The 15,663-nt window shown below is 43.1% G+C and overlaps 1 protein-coding gene across 1 annotated transcript in view; it reads right to left on the bottom strand.

The window, feature by feature from the left end:
• Positions 1-292: 292 nt before the first annotated feature.
• Positions 293-15,663, bottom strand: part of CLMP (CXADR like membrane protein) — a 64,835-nt gene continuing 49,464 nt past the window's right edge. Inside the window, exons 2-7 of the mRNA XM_065417413.1 lie at positions 8,170-8,327; positions 6,765-6,966; positions 5,372-5,539; positions 4,458-4,580; positions 2,124-2,265; positions 293-587 (exon numbers count right to left, since the gene is read on the bottom strand). Of these exons, the coding sequence (XP_065273485.1) occupies positions 293-587; positions 2,124-2,265; positions 4,458-4,580; positions 5,372-5,539; positions 6,765-6,966; positions 8,170-8,327 (1,088 nt within the window). The remainder of the gene's footprint in view (positions 588-2,123; positions 2,266-4,457; positions 4,581-5,371; positions 5,540-6,764; positions 6,967-8,169; positions 8,328-15,663) is intronic.

The following is a 15,663-nucleotide window of genomic DNA, read 5'->3' as shown; positions in this document are numbered from 1 at the left end:
CAGCTATATTTTCAGAGTACCCAACATTCCCTTTTTTAATATTAACTACAAAATAAAGCCTCCTTTTTTCTCCAACTTCAGAACTCTTTAAAAAAAAAATCAGTGTCTGAACCGCAGTGTAGGAATATGCAGAAAGAGATGAAGTTGAGGGCTTCTTGTGGCGTGAATAACCAGAAGTGGTTAAAAAAAAAAAAACTACCCAGGAAGATAAGCTAATCTAATTATTCTTATATGGCTGGTGGCGTGTACAGTAGTTCTGGATGGCTGGAGTCTCAGAATAGCAGGTGGCCAGTCAAACGGTCTGGAAGGCCCGGCTCTGAGCAGGCAGCATGACTGGGGTGGCTCCCATTTTCACCAGGGTGGCATGGTTAACTTTCTTTGGATCAATTTCCCTTCCCTCTGTCTCCACCCGGCTGTACTGCGGAGGAGTTATACGAGGGGTGGCTTCCGTGGACAAAGTCCGTTGGCTGCGAGAGGCACTGTTGGCTGTCGATCTGGTTGAGGAGGAGCCTGAACGTGAGCTTCTGGAGCCAGAGGAAGAGGAGCCGGGTTTGACTAGATGGGCTTTTGGAGCCTCTGCATCTTCTCTGCAACCAAACACGAGAGATGGCAGAATTAAAATACCATGAGAACAGGAATAGTCACGCCCACAGATCATACCAGATTGAGTTGCCACTAAGATCAGGAGAGACTTCTTAAGAGTCTGTATCATTTGTAAAAGAGATAAATAGCCTAGTGGTTTGAGCAGGGGGCAGGGACTCCTGAATTCAATTCCATTTGACATCTGACTTGCTGTGTGACTCTGTGGCAGGTACCGTAAACTCTCAGTTTATCAGCTGACCTAGTTGTAAAATGCATTTAACAACTCATACCTCACAAGGTTTTATCACTTAATTTTATCTGTAAAGGGCTTTGAGATCTCTGGAATGAGTGCAGAGGTTATGTGCAAAGAGTTCAGATACTGATGGCCTGATTCTGCAATCCTCACTCAACATAAATAAGTACTTTCTGATGTGAGCAGAACCCAATGGGGCCAGTCGTGCAGTGCTAGTAAATGCTACTGGTGTAAGGGGTGCACAGTCAGGCATGTAAAAAAGGAAGAAGATGAAGCAGAGTGGAGAGAGATGGGTAAAAAGATGATTTAGCAAGAGCCGGAAGCTGAGACTGAAACAAAAGGTGGAAGGGAAATGGAAAGCGAGGGGTTGAAGCAGAGAAAACAGGCCAGGAATCAGTCTGTAGGCTGGGGCTTAGCAAAGTAAGCAGCTTACTTCCATCATACAGGCATTTTAATAGCTGTCCTGACCTGTCAAAGGGCAGAGAGATCCACTGCTGAATGGATTATAAAGACCCCTGCCTACTGTTAAATGGATGTCAAGTGAGGGCAAGCACTCCTTAATAAACAGAATTAAGGGTGAAAGAAAATGAGGTGTTCTCCAAGGGCACAGCTTGCTGAAATGCATTTCCGGAGATTTCCTTTTCCTTTTCCAGGAATTTCTCTAGTGAGAACTTTGGGCAAGTTCTGGTAGGAACTAACCTCTACTGGCCTACACTCATAATGAGTACATCAAACCTGTATCAGCAGCGGTGTTACATCAGCACCGGGTAGAACTTCAGTCTCCACTTTCATGCTGGGAGAATTCTTTCACTCGGTGCTAAAGCCAGAAGCAAGGAAGGCTGTTCACCACAGCCAGAGAGACTGCAAGAACATCCCTGTCCTACAGACAGGAACTGGAGTTGAAAATAAACCATTCAAACAGTTAAGAATTTAAAGGAAGTTTCATCTGAATTCAGTTTAGGAAAGGGATAAATAAAGGCTTAGGGAGGGGTGGAAACTGTGTGAGTGAATGAGTCAGAGAGTGAGTGGGTTGTATTTTATCTTAGATCTGCCCTTGGAACACAGCATTTTATATCTCTGTATTTTATTTTCACTGCAAGATCTCCACAAAGTGGTCTAGAAGCTTCTTAATGACTATTTACATGCTGGTGGGCATAAAGTCAAGCTTCTTAACAGAAGGTTCATAGAGATTTTAGCTTGTTACTTAACAGACAATGAAACCGCCTGTTAACTTAGATCATGCTGGGTATGTGTGAGCCTAAAGAGGGTGCAGGCAGAGGAAAGTTACCTGATTTCATTTGGGGCCTCCTCTTCTTCATACCTCTTCTTTTCTTTCCTCCTTATTGTCAGCCACACGCTCAGGAAGACCAGGGAGATTCCCACCACCACCCCACACACTGCTCCGGCGACCATGCCAACACTTCGTGCGTCTGTTATCCCAGAAAGCAAATGTGCATGTTAATAGATTCTCCACAGAGTCACAAAGCCAGACTCCACCCCACACCCCATTCTCTTACATCACTCGGATTTCACGGAATCACAGAAATAGAAATGTTGGGCTGGAAAGGGTCTCGAGAGGTCATCTAGTCCAGCCCCCTTATGCCGAGGCAGGACCAAGTAAACCTAGACCATCTCTGACAGGTGTTTGTCTAACCTGTTCTTAAAATCCTCCAGTGATGGGAATTGCACAACTTCCTTGAAAGCCTGTTCCAGTACTTAACTATCCTAGTTAGAAAGTTTTTCCTAATATCTAATTACATCAAACAATCAATGTGTAAGCATTATGGGATGTGAGTCAGGACAGAATTTATTTAATTAATCCAATTATTTAGGCCTTGCCTGCATGCAAGAGTTGTACCAAGTTAATTTACAGTGGTTTTTAAACCAATTCAGTTGAGTCAGTGCAAACCCCTGTGTGGTCATTCTTATTTAAGAGTGGCTTATTTTAGTTTAGCTTATACCTGTTCCTTTACTCTTGCCTACACACAGAGTTTGCTGGTTTAACTTAAAGTGAGATTTTAAACCGGTTTAGTTAAATTCAGAAGTTTGTGGGGCTTTTCCTGTCTACCTGGCCAGTGCATCCGAGTTCAGATTGCTGTCCAGAGCGGTCACAATGGTGCATTGTGGGATAGCTCCTGGAGGCCAATACCGTCGAATTGCGGCCACACTAACACTAATTCGAAATGACAATTTCGATTTCGGCGCTACTCCCCTCGTCGGGGAGGAGTACAGAAATCGATTTTAAGAGCCCTTTATGTCGAAGTAAATGGCTTCGTTGTGTGGACGGGTACAGGGTTAATTCGATTTAACGCTGCTAAATTCGACCTAAACTCATAGTGTAGACCAGGTCATTGATTAGGTATAGGTTTAAGCTACACCGAAATACGCCACTCTTAAACTGCAGTGTGTCCACACGGGTTTTTACTGATATAACTAGATTGGTTTAAAAAAATCACACCTTAAATTAAGCCATTGAAAATTTCTCGTATAGAAAAGCCCTTAGATTTATAGAAATGCTAAAAATGGCACCTATCCCTATGCCCTGGGCATCCTTGACTTGTCTTAAAAAACACCCTAGGTGCAGTAGTACAATTTGATAACCAACACCAGTAAGCCAGACAACTTGAAAACTCAAACCCCTCTCTCCTTTGAACAATCCATCACCTTACAAGTCGCCTCTTTTTCCCTCGGCGCCCCCCTCTCCACACACACACTATTTTCAAATGTGTGGGGAAAAAGATGATCTTTGCAACATCATCAGATTCAGGCAATTTCAGACTGGGATGGAGATAAATTGCAAAACACAGAGAACGCTCACACCAGGCCCCTTTTGTATATCCCAGTGGTGTTCTAGCTCCAACCTCGCTGCTGATCTCACAGGTGAATTGGACCCACCGAGTTTTGAAAACCCAGGAAAAATGTGTTCTATGGATTGATTGATTTCTAAACATAGATCTTGGGACACGCAATGCAGTGTGCTAGCCATAGCCTGGTATCCCACCCCTGTTCCAGGTGCACACACGACTCCAGCTGAGGTGGTTAACCAGGTCTGACATCCTAATCTCTGGTCTTTATGCAGAAATTGTCAAACATGGATTAGAAATGAAATGCGGCAAATGTCATTTTTAATCAGCATGTTATTCCGTTTCACAGTAAGTCTTTTCAGGCTGTGTTTAGAGAGCTTCCTCTCTTAATTGGGACAGATGCTTAATTCTGGATTGGGATGTTATAGTTAATAGTCCTCTATTATACAGCCAGTAAATCTGTAAGTACATGTACTTCTGTACATCTGTACAGTACACCTGAATGCTCTGGAAGCTCAGCAATTCAGCATTATTCCCAGTGCTCTGCCAGTCTTTCCTTCTCAGAGGCAAAGGAAACCACGTGACTGCACCTGAAGTATTTTTGTACAACCCTAGGTTATACCAGTAAATGTTATGCAAACCCATAAAGTCAATAATGAGTAAGGAAGAGTTACTTCAGAGTATGCAAGTATTCAGGTTAAACCAAAGGTGTGGCATTTCTCCTGCGCAGAAACAGAGCTTTTATCAGCACAGGAGACTCTTTGGAGGTATTGCCATTGTTAAAGCACCCTGGATACTCGCTACCCTCTGATACTCACACTGCACTGTCACCTGCACAACACAGGTCTCTTGTCCAGCGTCATTGGAGGCAGTGCATTGGTATAACCCTGTAACCATCTGTGTGAGATTCTTCATTAGAACTTGCCCAGGGTTAGAAATGTCTGAAATGGAAACAAAAAACAAGCAAAATGAATAAATTAGTAATAAAAATTAGAGGAAATGTTGTTCAGTGGATAGAGCACTGAACTTGGGCAGAGAAGAGCTGTATTCTATTTCCAGCCCTGCCACTGACTTTCTGGGTAACCTTGGGCAAGTTGCTTGACCTCTCTGTCTCTCTCTCTTTCCCCTCCAACACTTTGTTTGTCTTACCTATTTAAGTTGCGGGCTCGTTGGGGCAGAGACTGTTTCTCACTATGTTTGTACAATGCGGCTCCAATCTTGGGGTGGGGTTTCTATGTGTTATGTTAATACAAATAAATAATGCTAACAATAAATAATTAGCATTTCTATAGTACCTATCATACAAAGATCTCAACCCACATTAAAAGCAATGGATTAGGCCTCAGAACACCCCTGAGAAGTATTATTATCATTGATCATATTGTTGACATTCAACAAATAATAAAGTTGAATACTTAGATTGTAAACTCCTCGGGGCAGGGACGGTCCTGTTGTTATGGGTACCTACAGGGCCTAGCGCAATGGGGCCCTGACTCTTAGTCAATTGAGCTCTTAGTCAATACTGCACCACGTCTACTCAATAGCCTCTATTGTAATGACAGGAAAATATGCTGAGAGCAATTCAGTGATTTGCCCAATGTTACATCATCATCCAGTGACAGAGCTGGGAGTAGGGAGGAATAGAGGGTAGGCCTCTTTTTTTCCCCTTAGGGATGGCTCTTCCGTTTGTTGAAACACCATGAGAACTAGGACGGGCCCTGGGATGACTTACTGACTCGTGCCGTGGGTGGCAAGTGTCCGATTTTTCCTTCCTTGTCACTTATGCGCTGCCACTGGTACTTGATGGGTGCTGTGCCGGAGGCAGAATTGCACTGCAAGGAGAGTTCCTTTCCTTCAAAAAGCTCGCCTTCCACCCAGCATTTGGGCTTGGAAGGTTTCTCTGGAAGAAACAGGTTGGGGGTTTGGATCAATAGTTAACTAAGAATCCGGTGTGAAATCCTGGCCTTTTTGAAGTCAATGGGAGCTTTGCCACTGACTTCAATGGGTCCAGGATTTCATCCCTGGAAGCAAGCTAGAAACCTCACCTCTAACAACAATAACCACTGAGTTTAATAAGAGCTGAGCATTCCCCAGGGAAATAGGGCAGAACCTGCCAGCTGGATATCAAGTAGCAACACTTTCTATGGCTGCTCATAGGCAGAGGGCAAGAGGACACTGTTTCTAGCAGCTTCTGAAAGCTGCCTTTCCAAATTAGCCATTCTGGGGGGTGTCACAGAATATCGCTGCTGCTTGTTTATTGGTGTTACTTCTGACCCCTTTAGAGCAATGACTCTCACCACAGCCTCAGGACAGGGAATGAATGTGTCTCCTATGGGCACAGAAGCAACATGCCATGCCATCGGTGCCAGTTCCCTCCTTGGGTTTTGCACTAGGGTAAAGGAGGCCAAAGCACCATCCTTGTCCCCTTTGGGAATTAGATACTGTCTGCCACCCATATGAATGCCTAGCAGAGCAAGGAAGGTGAGGTGCCTTGGCTTAATCCCCATAATCTCATCATGAAGCAGCTCAGTACACTGCAAACCTCTGTATCACATTCTGCTTTAAGTGCTCTTCATTCCTTGAATGCCCTGTGGTCCACGCTCTTCTCCTTCACTGATTCCTTCCTTCTGTCTGTCCGTCCTTTTCCCCACTATCTGCTGGGGGCCCTGCATCCCTATTATTTATTTATTTTATTAACTGTATACTAAGCAAAAACCCAAACTGAAAGCCTTCAGTCAGGGAGGCATCTTGTTCCCATCAGACATCTGGCCAGTTCCTGGTACTGGGATCTGAACCCAGAGTTCTCTGCTCAAACTCTGTATGGGGTCATCACCAAGTCAGCTACAATGGCAAGCTTTTGTGATCAAATCAGAGATACAATTCAGAAAGAATGTTTTATGCTATCCTTCAGTTGGCTGTGGTAACTTCCAAACAGCACTTTAGGCCTCTTCCAGTCTCTGTCCTTCACTGGAAAGCGCAAAGGCAAATGTGAAGCTTGAATGTGAAACCTGATCGTGAGATACTGGGAGCAATTCAGGTGCATCAGTACTGTGTGCTGAAGCAAAATCTGCCTCAAGGAATTGAGTCGAGTGGGTTTTCTTTTGAAAAAAACAAAATGACCTTACCTAGAACAAGCAGGGTAATGCGATACCACTCGTACTGCCCGGCATTTTTAACTTTACACGTGTACTGCCCCGCATCACTTGGCTGCAGAGATACAATGCGTAAGGAGGCGTCTCCAGCTAGGAAATTGGAGGTGAAGGAAACACGACCTTTTTGCCCCTCATTCAGGTCATTATACACGTTGCCTCCAGAGTAGGTGATAACCTAAAAGGCAGAGTTAGCCATTGATCAGTCAGTTGGACCAGTCACTGTACTGTACAGCTCAACCAAACAAACGAATCACAAGAGACTCATACTTGAAACCAGGTCAGCTTGCAAAATAGGATTTCTATCTGGCAATTACTTTGGTTATTAGTAATTGTGGAGATGTTGGTAGTTATTCAGTTACGGTTGCACTGAGCTTTCTTCCTGTACCCACAGTTTAATCCCTCTAAAAACTCTGTCATGGTTCAGTTTAGAAAACCCTTGTCTATGCTGGGATTTCAATCACCAGTCTAGCTGCACTGGTACAAACCCCTAGTGTAGACATAGTTTATACTGGTATAGTGTGATTTACATTGGTGCTGCTTACCCTTTTCACTGGTGCAAACAGCACTACACTTCCATCCATTTACTGTAGGTACTTATACGCCCCCCCATTACAGGAGTATGTGAGTGCATTACAGTTTTAACATATTTATTCTCTATGAAATAGGGAAATATTACCATCCCCATTTTAATTTATTTTTAAACTATTTTTTATTTGGGAAATTTTAATAAATTTACAAATCCTTGCCATGTCAATATCAGAAACAAGACAATCATTATAACAGTTAGCTTTTGTTTACCAAAACATTATTCAGGAATAGAGTCATCAGATCTTTCAGTTTAACATGATTTACCCTATTCCAGAGTGAGCATAATTACAACACCTATGTCGTTTCTAGTGATTTTATTAAGCTGAGTGAAATCTCAATATACACATATTTAACTGACCAGGCTTAGTATTTAAAACAACTGGAGAGGGGTGCTGGCTTTATCTGCAGGTGAATGTACTTTATCTGAGTACTGAATAAAACCACTTTTCTATGTCTCTATCTGTCCTCTGTCCTCTGTCCATTTTGGTGGGTACGTAATTGGTGTGTTAATTTTTCCATAAGCACAGCTTCCTATATGTTTTTGAACCATTTCTCTGTGTTGGACTGTTTTTTTCTTTTTCCAATGAGAGGCTACGAGTAGCCGAGCAGCTACTGGCAGATGAGAGATTCATTCTTCATTTCCTCTTGTGTGCCCATTTCCACTAGGAGGATTGCCAGTTCAGAGGCTAGTGTTGATATCAACCTACATGAATAAGTTCTCCCCCTCAATGCAACAAGGAAACATGGCTTCTTCTTGGTGGATGCTAATTGTGGCTGAACAGAGACCTACCACTTTTTGGTCGGCTTTGGAATCATGCAGCAGCCACTCAATATCCAGGCTTCTTGGCTCCAGGAGGCCCAGACGGTGGTGACAGGGCAGAGTGACGTTTTCCTCAGCCACCCTCTTAAACTCCGTTTGAGCCCCTGACATCCAAACTGAACAGGAAGCTGAAAGACACAAACCGGTGGTCAGTGACCAAGAGGAAGGAAATATCTATGAACTAACAGGTTCAGCTGGGGCTGATTTTGGGAACTCTTTGCTTCATAGTAACAAAGAAAATGCAGTACTTTTGCTTACTGGACACTTTGTATCTGATTAAAAGTGTCATGTAAATTGACATCAGGTTAGATTCGCCCCAGTGTCTGAGCACAAAGAACAGATTACTTTGGTCTCCACTGAGCTGTCAATGCTAAATTCACATGAAGCTTGTTCCCCACATAGAATCACAGAATATTAGGGTTGGAAGAGACCTCAGGAGGTCATCTAGTCCAATCCCCTGCTCAAAGTTGGACCAACACCAACTAAATCATCCCAGCCAGGGCTTTGTCAAACCCCTAAGAATGGAGATTCCACCACCTCCCTAGGTAACCCATTCCAGTGCTTCACCACCCTTCTAGTGAAATAGTGTTTCCTAATATCCAACCTAGACCTCCCCCACTGCAACTTCAGACCATTGCTTCTTGTTCTGTCATCTGCCACCACTGAGAACAGCCTAGCTCCATCCTCTGGAGCACACCACAGTCCTCTGTGCACCCCCTCGGGCTTGAGAGTGCCTCCTTCTTTACTTTCTTCTTCTTTTACACTTCCATGACCCAATAGCTTGCATTTCAGTGTGTAGCCTTCCAGCCTTTACATTAATGCCACTTCTGGCAGCCAGACTGGTCCCTGATGAGTGATGTAATGGGAGACTCTCCCTAACCCCAGAGGATGAGTTCAGTGTTATTGCAGCAGTGAAAGTAAGAGGTCAAGCTCGGGAAATAAAAGTCTGATCTTCCGTAAAGCAGGCATGGCATAATTAGGTTAGTGAACTGGCCCTGAACCCTGATTGTCCCGAACAGTTTACCATTACAAAAAAAATCCTAATTTGGACCACTAGAGGGAATCAGATCCTTACATGCATCTGACATCAAGAAAAAGGAAGACTGGGTGATGCCAGGCAAAGCATTACATTTACATGCACTGTGTTAATATTAGGGCTCTGTGAGTCATTGCGAAGCTCACCTGTTTTGGGGGTTCCTTACAAACTCAAAATTAAGCCCAGTTTCATGGAACGGTTACTAAATCAGGCTCTGGTCCAAACAGATCTGGGCTACAGTATGGCTTTGCACTGAACCATGCCCATCTCACGGCTTTGATTAGAAATTAGCCCCGAGATGCTAATTTGGATCTTGATCCAAACGGCTCCAGAGTTCTGGGATACTGGGAAAGTTCTGAGCATTTGCCTCAGGGTCATCTCTGGTTCAGCCATGAAATCAAGTGGAAAATGGCAGTTTTGACTGAGTTTTCACAGGGAGTTTTGAGATTCGTTTGAACATGTTTTTCAAAGTAAAATTCGGGCATGGCAAAAGATGTGCTGTTATGTGTGGGATCACCACCTATCTGAAGGCAAACATTCGAGCTTCATGGTGTCTTAGTCTTTCATCTTGTTCCCAAGGGACAGGCATCATTGCTGCTGTGAAGTAGCCACATGTTTAAAGGCACTTTAAGCAGACAGACATGAACACAGTATTGCCAAACTCAACATTCAAAAATGATGGGTCAGGTTCCTAAAACAGGGTGACAAGATCACAAGTGTGAAAAAACAGGACAGGAGGTGGGTGGGTGGGTGATAATAGGCACCTATATAAGACAAAGCCCCACAATATGAGGACTGTCCGTATAACATTGGGACATCTGATCACCCTATCCTAAAATTGTGAGATTGCCTTAAAAATAATTAGATTTGTAACAAATAAAATAAATGTGGGCTTCTTTTTGGGTATGGAGACTTCAGAGTGCAGTCAGATCATGTTTTCAAACTTTCGTCTGCAAACATGAAGACTGGTAAGTTTTTTATTAATTATTATTTATTATTATTATTAAAGGAAAGCTCCTGTCATTTCTTGATTCCATGAGCAGGGGCTTTAAGAAAAAAAACCAAATGTTGTGAGACTGTGAAGAAAATCGCAAGAGTTGGCAACACCGCGGGACCTGTATTCACCACCAGGGCCGACGAGAGGGGGCGAAGCCGGTACAAATTACTGGGGCCCGGCGGTCTGGAAGGGGGCCCGGGGCCCGGCTTCCCCCGCCCTCGTCGGCCCTGTTTAGCCGGTCTGCCCTTGCTGGGGGACCCGAAAAATTTTTTTCACCGGGGCCCGAACCCGCGCTCGGCGGCCCTGTTCACCACGCTATGAGTCTGCCTCAGAATTTACATTCAGAAAGGCTGAAAGGTTTTCTCCACCTTTCTCCTTTACATTTGTGTAAGGACAAGAGAGACACAACAAGAATGACACTTCCCTGGACTTCTCTTGTTCTCTCCCTCCTTTTGGGACAAACTTTACCCTCAGAAGCATGCATGCTGGAGCCAGGATACCTTGGTCCTGTTCCCAGCTCTGCTCCTGAATTGCTGTTTGACCTTCACTCCCTGTGCCTCAGTTTTTCTATCCGTGTTGCTTAACTGATATTTGTCACGTGCTTGGATTAAAGGCACTGCTCAGGATATCTGTGCAATGTAATAGTGATACAATAATGACATGGGAAGACAGGGGCTGAATGGTTTAATGTGTGTTCTGAATTAACAGCATGCATAGCCTATAAAATCTCTGCTCCCGGGGTAAGAATCAGGATTTGTATGCCCAGTTGCATGCACACACACCTTATATGCATTTTACAGTTCCCCACCCTGTTTTCATTACAAATAAAATTTTCTTACATGGCCAAAAGCATCTGTGACAAATTATCACATCAGTCATTCACAGCCACACTGAAGGCGGTACCCAGCCAGCGCCTACTCCGCCCTCCTTTATACCCTGGCACTCCTTCAGCCTTTACTGCCACAGAGTTTAAGATGGGTGGATTCCTTCTGCAAATTAATCTCCCCCACCCTGCTCTCTACAGGAATCAACAGGCCCGGGAGGAGGCCGCACTCAGCCACTTTGGCTGCTTTCTCTAAAGGGAAAGCTAATTCAATTTATAGCTGGTTCACTGATGCCAAAGCTTCTAGTGACCACAATTGGGATCAGTTTTTTTCATATCCCAAGCACAATTAGTTACTCTTTCTAAAGATAAACGCTTGTTTTCTATTATGGCCTAAATTGCTGGATCCTCCGTCAGTTAAGCCACTGGCACTGACTAGGTCAGTGGTTCTCAACCAGGGGTACGTGTACTCCTGGGGGTACACAGAGGGCTTTCCAGGGGGTGCATCAACTCATCTAGCTATTTGCCTTTTTACAATAGGCTACATAAAAAGCACTAGAGAAGTCAGTACAAACTAAAATTTCATACAATTACTTGTTTATATTGTTCTACATACTATACACTAAAATGTAAGTACAATATTTATATTCCAGTTGATTTATTTTATAATTATATAGTAATAATGAGAAAGTCAGCAATTTTTCAGTAATAGTGTGCTCTGACACTTTTGTATTTTTTTTTTTTTTAATTTTGTAAGCAAGTAGTTTTTAAGTGAGGTGAAACTTGGGGGTATGCAAGACAAATCAGATTCCTGAAAGGGGCACAGTAGTCTGGAAAGATTGAGAGCCACTGCACTAGGTGATTAATCAATGAGCTTAACTGATCTGCCATTCCAGGGAGTGTTCACACACAGCACTGACTAAACTCCCAAAGTCCTTTCTTTGCCATCAAACTGGGCTTCATGTATAACCTGGGTTGGATTTCCTAGGGAGGCAGCAGCTTCTTTGGGTGTCTCAAAGCCCTGGCCAGGAATATCTAGGCGAGATCATTGGGATACCACATTGTCCAAAATGCAACAGCATTCCATCCTCTCTGGTTTGGGGCTGGGAGAGAGGGCATGGGAGAGAGCAAATAGCAAGAAACACTCCAGAAAACTCAGAGTTTGCTCCTAATTTTATAAACAGAGGAATTAAAAAACAAAAACTAAAACACTTAATGGGTATAAAAATCAGCTGGCTCTGCTTATGGGCGATTGCCTAAGGAAGCAAAACCATCCATAACTGTTTGTGTGGTTATCTGTAGGCTGGTAGGGATAGACATTTGCTGGTTTGCAAAAGCAACAGATATAGTACCCTGCAGCTGATTCTGTGCATAGTAGAGCCATAATATTTGTGCACAATGGGCTATAGCATCTTTCCACCCATCCCTAGGAAACCTTCCAGCCACAAGAGGGCAGAATCCACCCAAATAAGACGTTATGCACTCTACTAGAGGGATACAACAGATGATTTCCCCAAAGGTCAGTTCTTTAAGTTTCATCTACTAAGGCCTGGTCCACACTAACTTCGAACTAAGGTACGCAAATTCAGCTACGTTAATAACGTAGCTGAATTCGAAGTACCTTAGTTCGAACTTACCGCGGGTCCAGACGCGGCAGGCAGGCTCCCCCGTCGATGCCGCGTACTCCTCTGGAGCTGGAGTACCGGCGTCGACGGCAAGCACTTCCGGGATCGATCCGGGATCGATTTATCGCGTCTAGACAAGACGCGATAAATCGATCCCAGAAGATCGATCGCTTACATCCGGACCAGGAAGTAAGTATAGACGTACCCCAGAGTGGCTACGTGAAGTCTGATCCTGGACTCCTCACTCCAGCAACACCCCCACTGACTCACAGTCCTCCATGGATCCTGAGCGTCATGATATATTTCAAAATTACGATAGTGTTCAGATTTCTAAAACCTTTACTCACTCCTTAGTCAAGCAAACTCCCACGGACAACAATGGGAGCTTTATTCCGAGCAAGGCCCATGACTGATCCTGTACAGTAATTCTTAGGTTGCATAAGCTTTGGCTCACATCTGGGCATGTAGTCCTTAAAAATGAGCGTCCTCTTTAGCCCTCAGGCTAGCTGATGTGTCACTCATCATATAACAGAACACTTTGGTGAAACAGTTTTAATATTTAAACATTTATCTTTGTGCTAAAAGACAATGGATTTGGTCACCCACACAGGCCCTGCAGACAAAAGAGAGAGGTTTGCTCTTTCATCCCAGTCTAACATTTGTATTAAAACTACAGAAATGTTTTAAGCAACGCAAAAGCTCACCCACCTAAATGGTATATGGTGGACAGTGTAATAACAAAGTTTCAGTTCTTTTTAGCAACGTGTTTTTTTAAATATATGGGGCCAGATTCTGCAACCCTTAGTCATGCTCCCTCCTGAAGTAGTCCCTTCGATTCTACGAATTTCAAAGTGATTTTGAGTGCCTCAATTTTTGGTACTCAACTTGAGACACTTTAAAGGGGGATGATTTTCAGAAAGTCAGGTGTCTCAGAGTACCATTCCCTCCCCTCTGCAGTGTGCACTGAAATCAGTGGGATTACTCAAGGAGTAAGGTACTACTCAATGTGAGAAAGCCCATAACTCCTTCACCAAAGATATATATACACATACATACATGGATGTACTTAAATGCACATACCATGTACATGTGCCAGCATACACTTTCATGCATTCTTTCATACAGAGGTACAAGATACACATGCAAAACCACATTTACTTACACATTTGAAACAGGTGCACACATATATAAATGCATGCACACATTCAACACACATGCAGGAACACATCAGATAATCACGCATGAACACACAGCACAAATGCACACATACACACAGAATGGGATTAGAAACTAACATATTTTGTCAACATTTCTATTTATAGGAAAATTCTAATACTAAAAGCTAAAGCGCTTCTGGACCTAAATCTTTTATTAGCTTCAGAGGAGAGGTTGAACCAGGGACTAATATTAAATATAAATTACACATTTAAAAAAATAAGTTTTGCTTCAATCATTTATGGACTACTGGAGAGAGAATGAATGGCCCAGAGAAATTTTAGAGGCTTCTGGATATGGGGAACACTTAGTGACACACTGAGAATCTGGTCCAAAATATCCCATCCATGATCATTTGAAAAATGAATTCTTAAAATTGGTTTTGAAAACATTTTGAGGCCTTTTTGTTTAATTTACAAGCAGGTTCTTCAACTACACTTGTTATCCCTTATTTTGGCTTTATCTGTGGGGTAGGTTGCTAAGTCTCTTCCAGAAGGTCGATGTTAGTCTGCGAAGTAGACAGGTAACCTGCAATTTCCCTGTGACTGAAGCTAAACAAGGGCAGCTTGTGCTAGTATCAGGCAGGTATCAACTTGGTTGGATGATTTGGGAGAGTAGCAAGGCACTTAAACACATGCTTAAATCCATCTGTAATGCTGGCACAAGGTCCCCATGCCTCACTTGGATACTGACAAACACGTAGCTGGAATTAATCTGGCTTGTGTGTGTTAGTGTTGTTAAAATAGGTATTCGAATTATAAAAATGTGCTTAGTGATTAGTCTTTATTGAATGTTTGTAAATTAGTGCATGCATTAATCTCACATATAACATCTGTATCCCAGGAAGGTAGTATTTAAGTGTTTGCTTTTTAAGACTCTGTAACTATGTAAATCACCAGACAAAGGGACATGAATTAGTGTGAGATGCTGGCTTCCAACAAAAGGCGTTAGGCTCTGCCCAGCAGAGAAGGCCCATCAACACCAGATGACAAAACAATTTGTTGATTGCTCACCCCCTCGCTCCCTTTGAAGAGGAGGCGTGCAAGTGAATTCCTCCCATCAGCTAAGTTTGCAGCTGGAAGCAGAATGGGGAAAGGAATAAAAATGCCTTAACAAGGAAGAACTGCTTCTTTAAGCTGGACAAGGGCAAGGTTTTCTAACCATAAGCAAGAGATTCCTAGTGTTTAGCCTGGGTTAGCCCCAAGGGACATATAGAGCTTGCTTATTATAGAAGCTTCTATTGCCTTTTGAAACTTAAGGCTGTAACTCATTTGTGTGTGTATGTTATCTGCTTTAACCTTGTGAATAACTCTCTCATTTCCCTTTTGTAGTTAATACATCGTTAGATAGTTTATTAGAGGATTGGCTACAATTGTTGTCTTTGGTGTAAGATCTAAGGCACAACAGACCCGTTGTAAGTGACTGGTCCTTTGGGACTGGGAGTAGTTTTGATTTTTGGTGCAAGTGACTCTCTATTGCCCAAGCAAGCTTGCCTAGGTGACAAAATAGATCGGATTACCAAGGGGACTGTCTGTGACTTCATGGATGATACCATAAGGATGCAAAGGCCAAGGAGAACTGTTTCATTATAGAGCTATGATCCAACTATTCCACCCACTGGGCATTGCAATTAATATCTATGTTGCAAGACCAGTCATTTCTTAGTACAAATATTGTGCAATTAAAAATAATAGTTTAGCACTTTGCAAAGGTACATTGTGTCAACACCCGCGTGGGATAGATATCATGCCAATTTTACATTTGGGTA

Source organism: Emys orbicularis, chromosome 15, assembly GCF_028017835.1.
Source record: "Emys orbicularis isolate rEmyOrb1 chromosome 15, rEmyOrb1.hap1, whole genome shotgun sequence".
Classification (NCBI taxonomy): domain Eukaryota; kingdom Metazoa; phylum Chordata; order Testudines; family Emydidae; genus Emys; species Emys orbicularis.
Note: the sequence above shows the minus strand (reverse complement) of the source record. Positions and strands in the feature narration are given on the sequence as shown.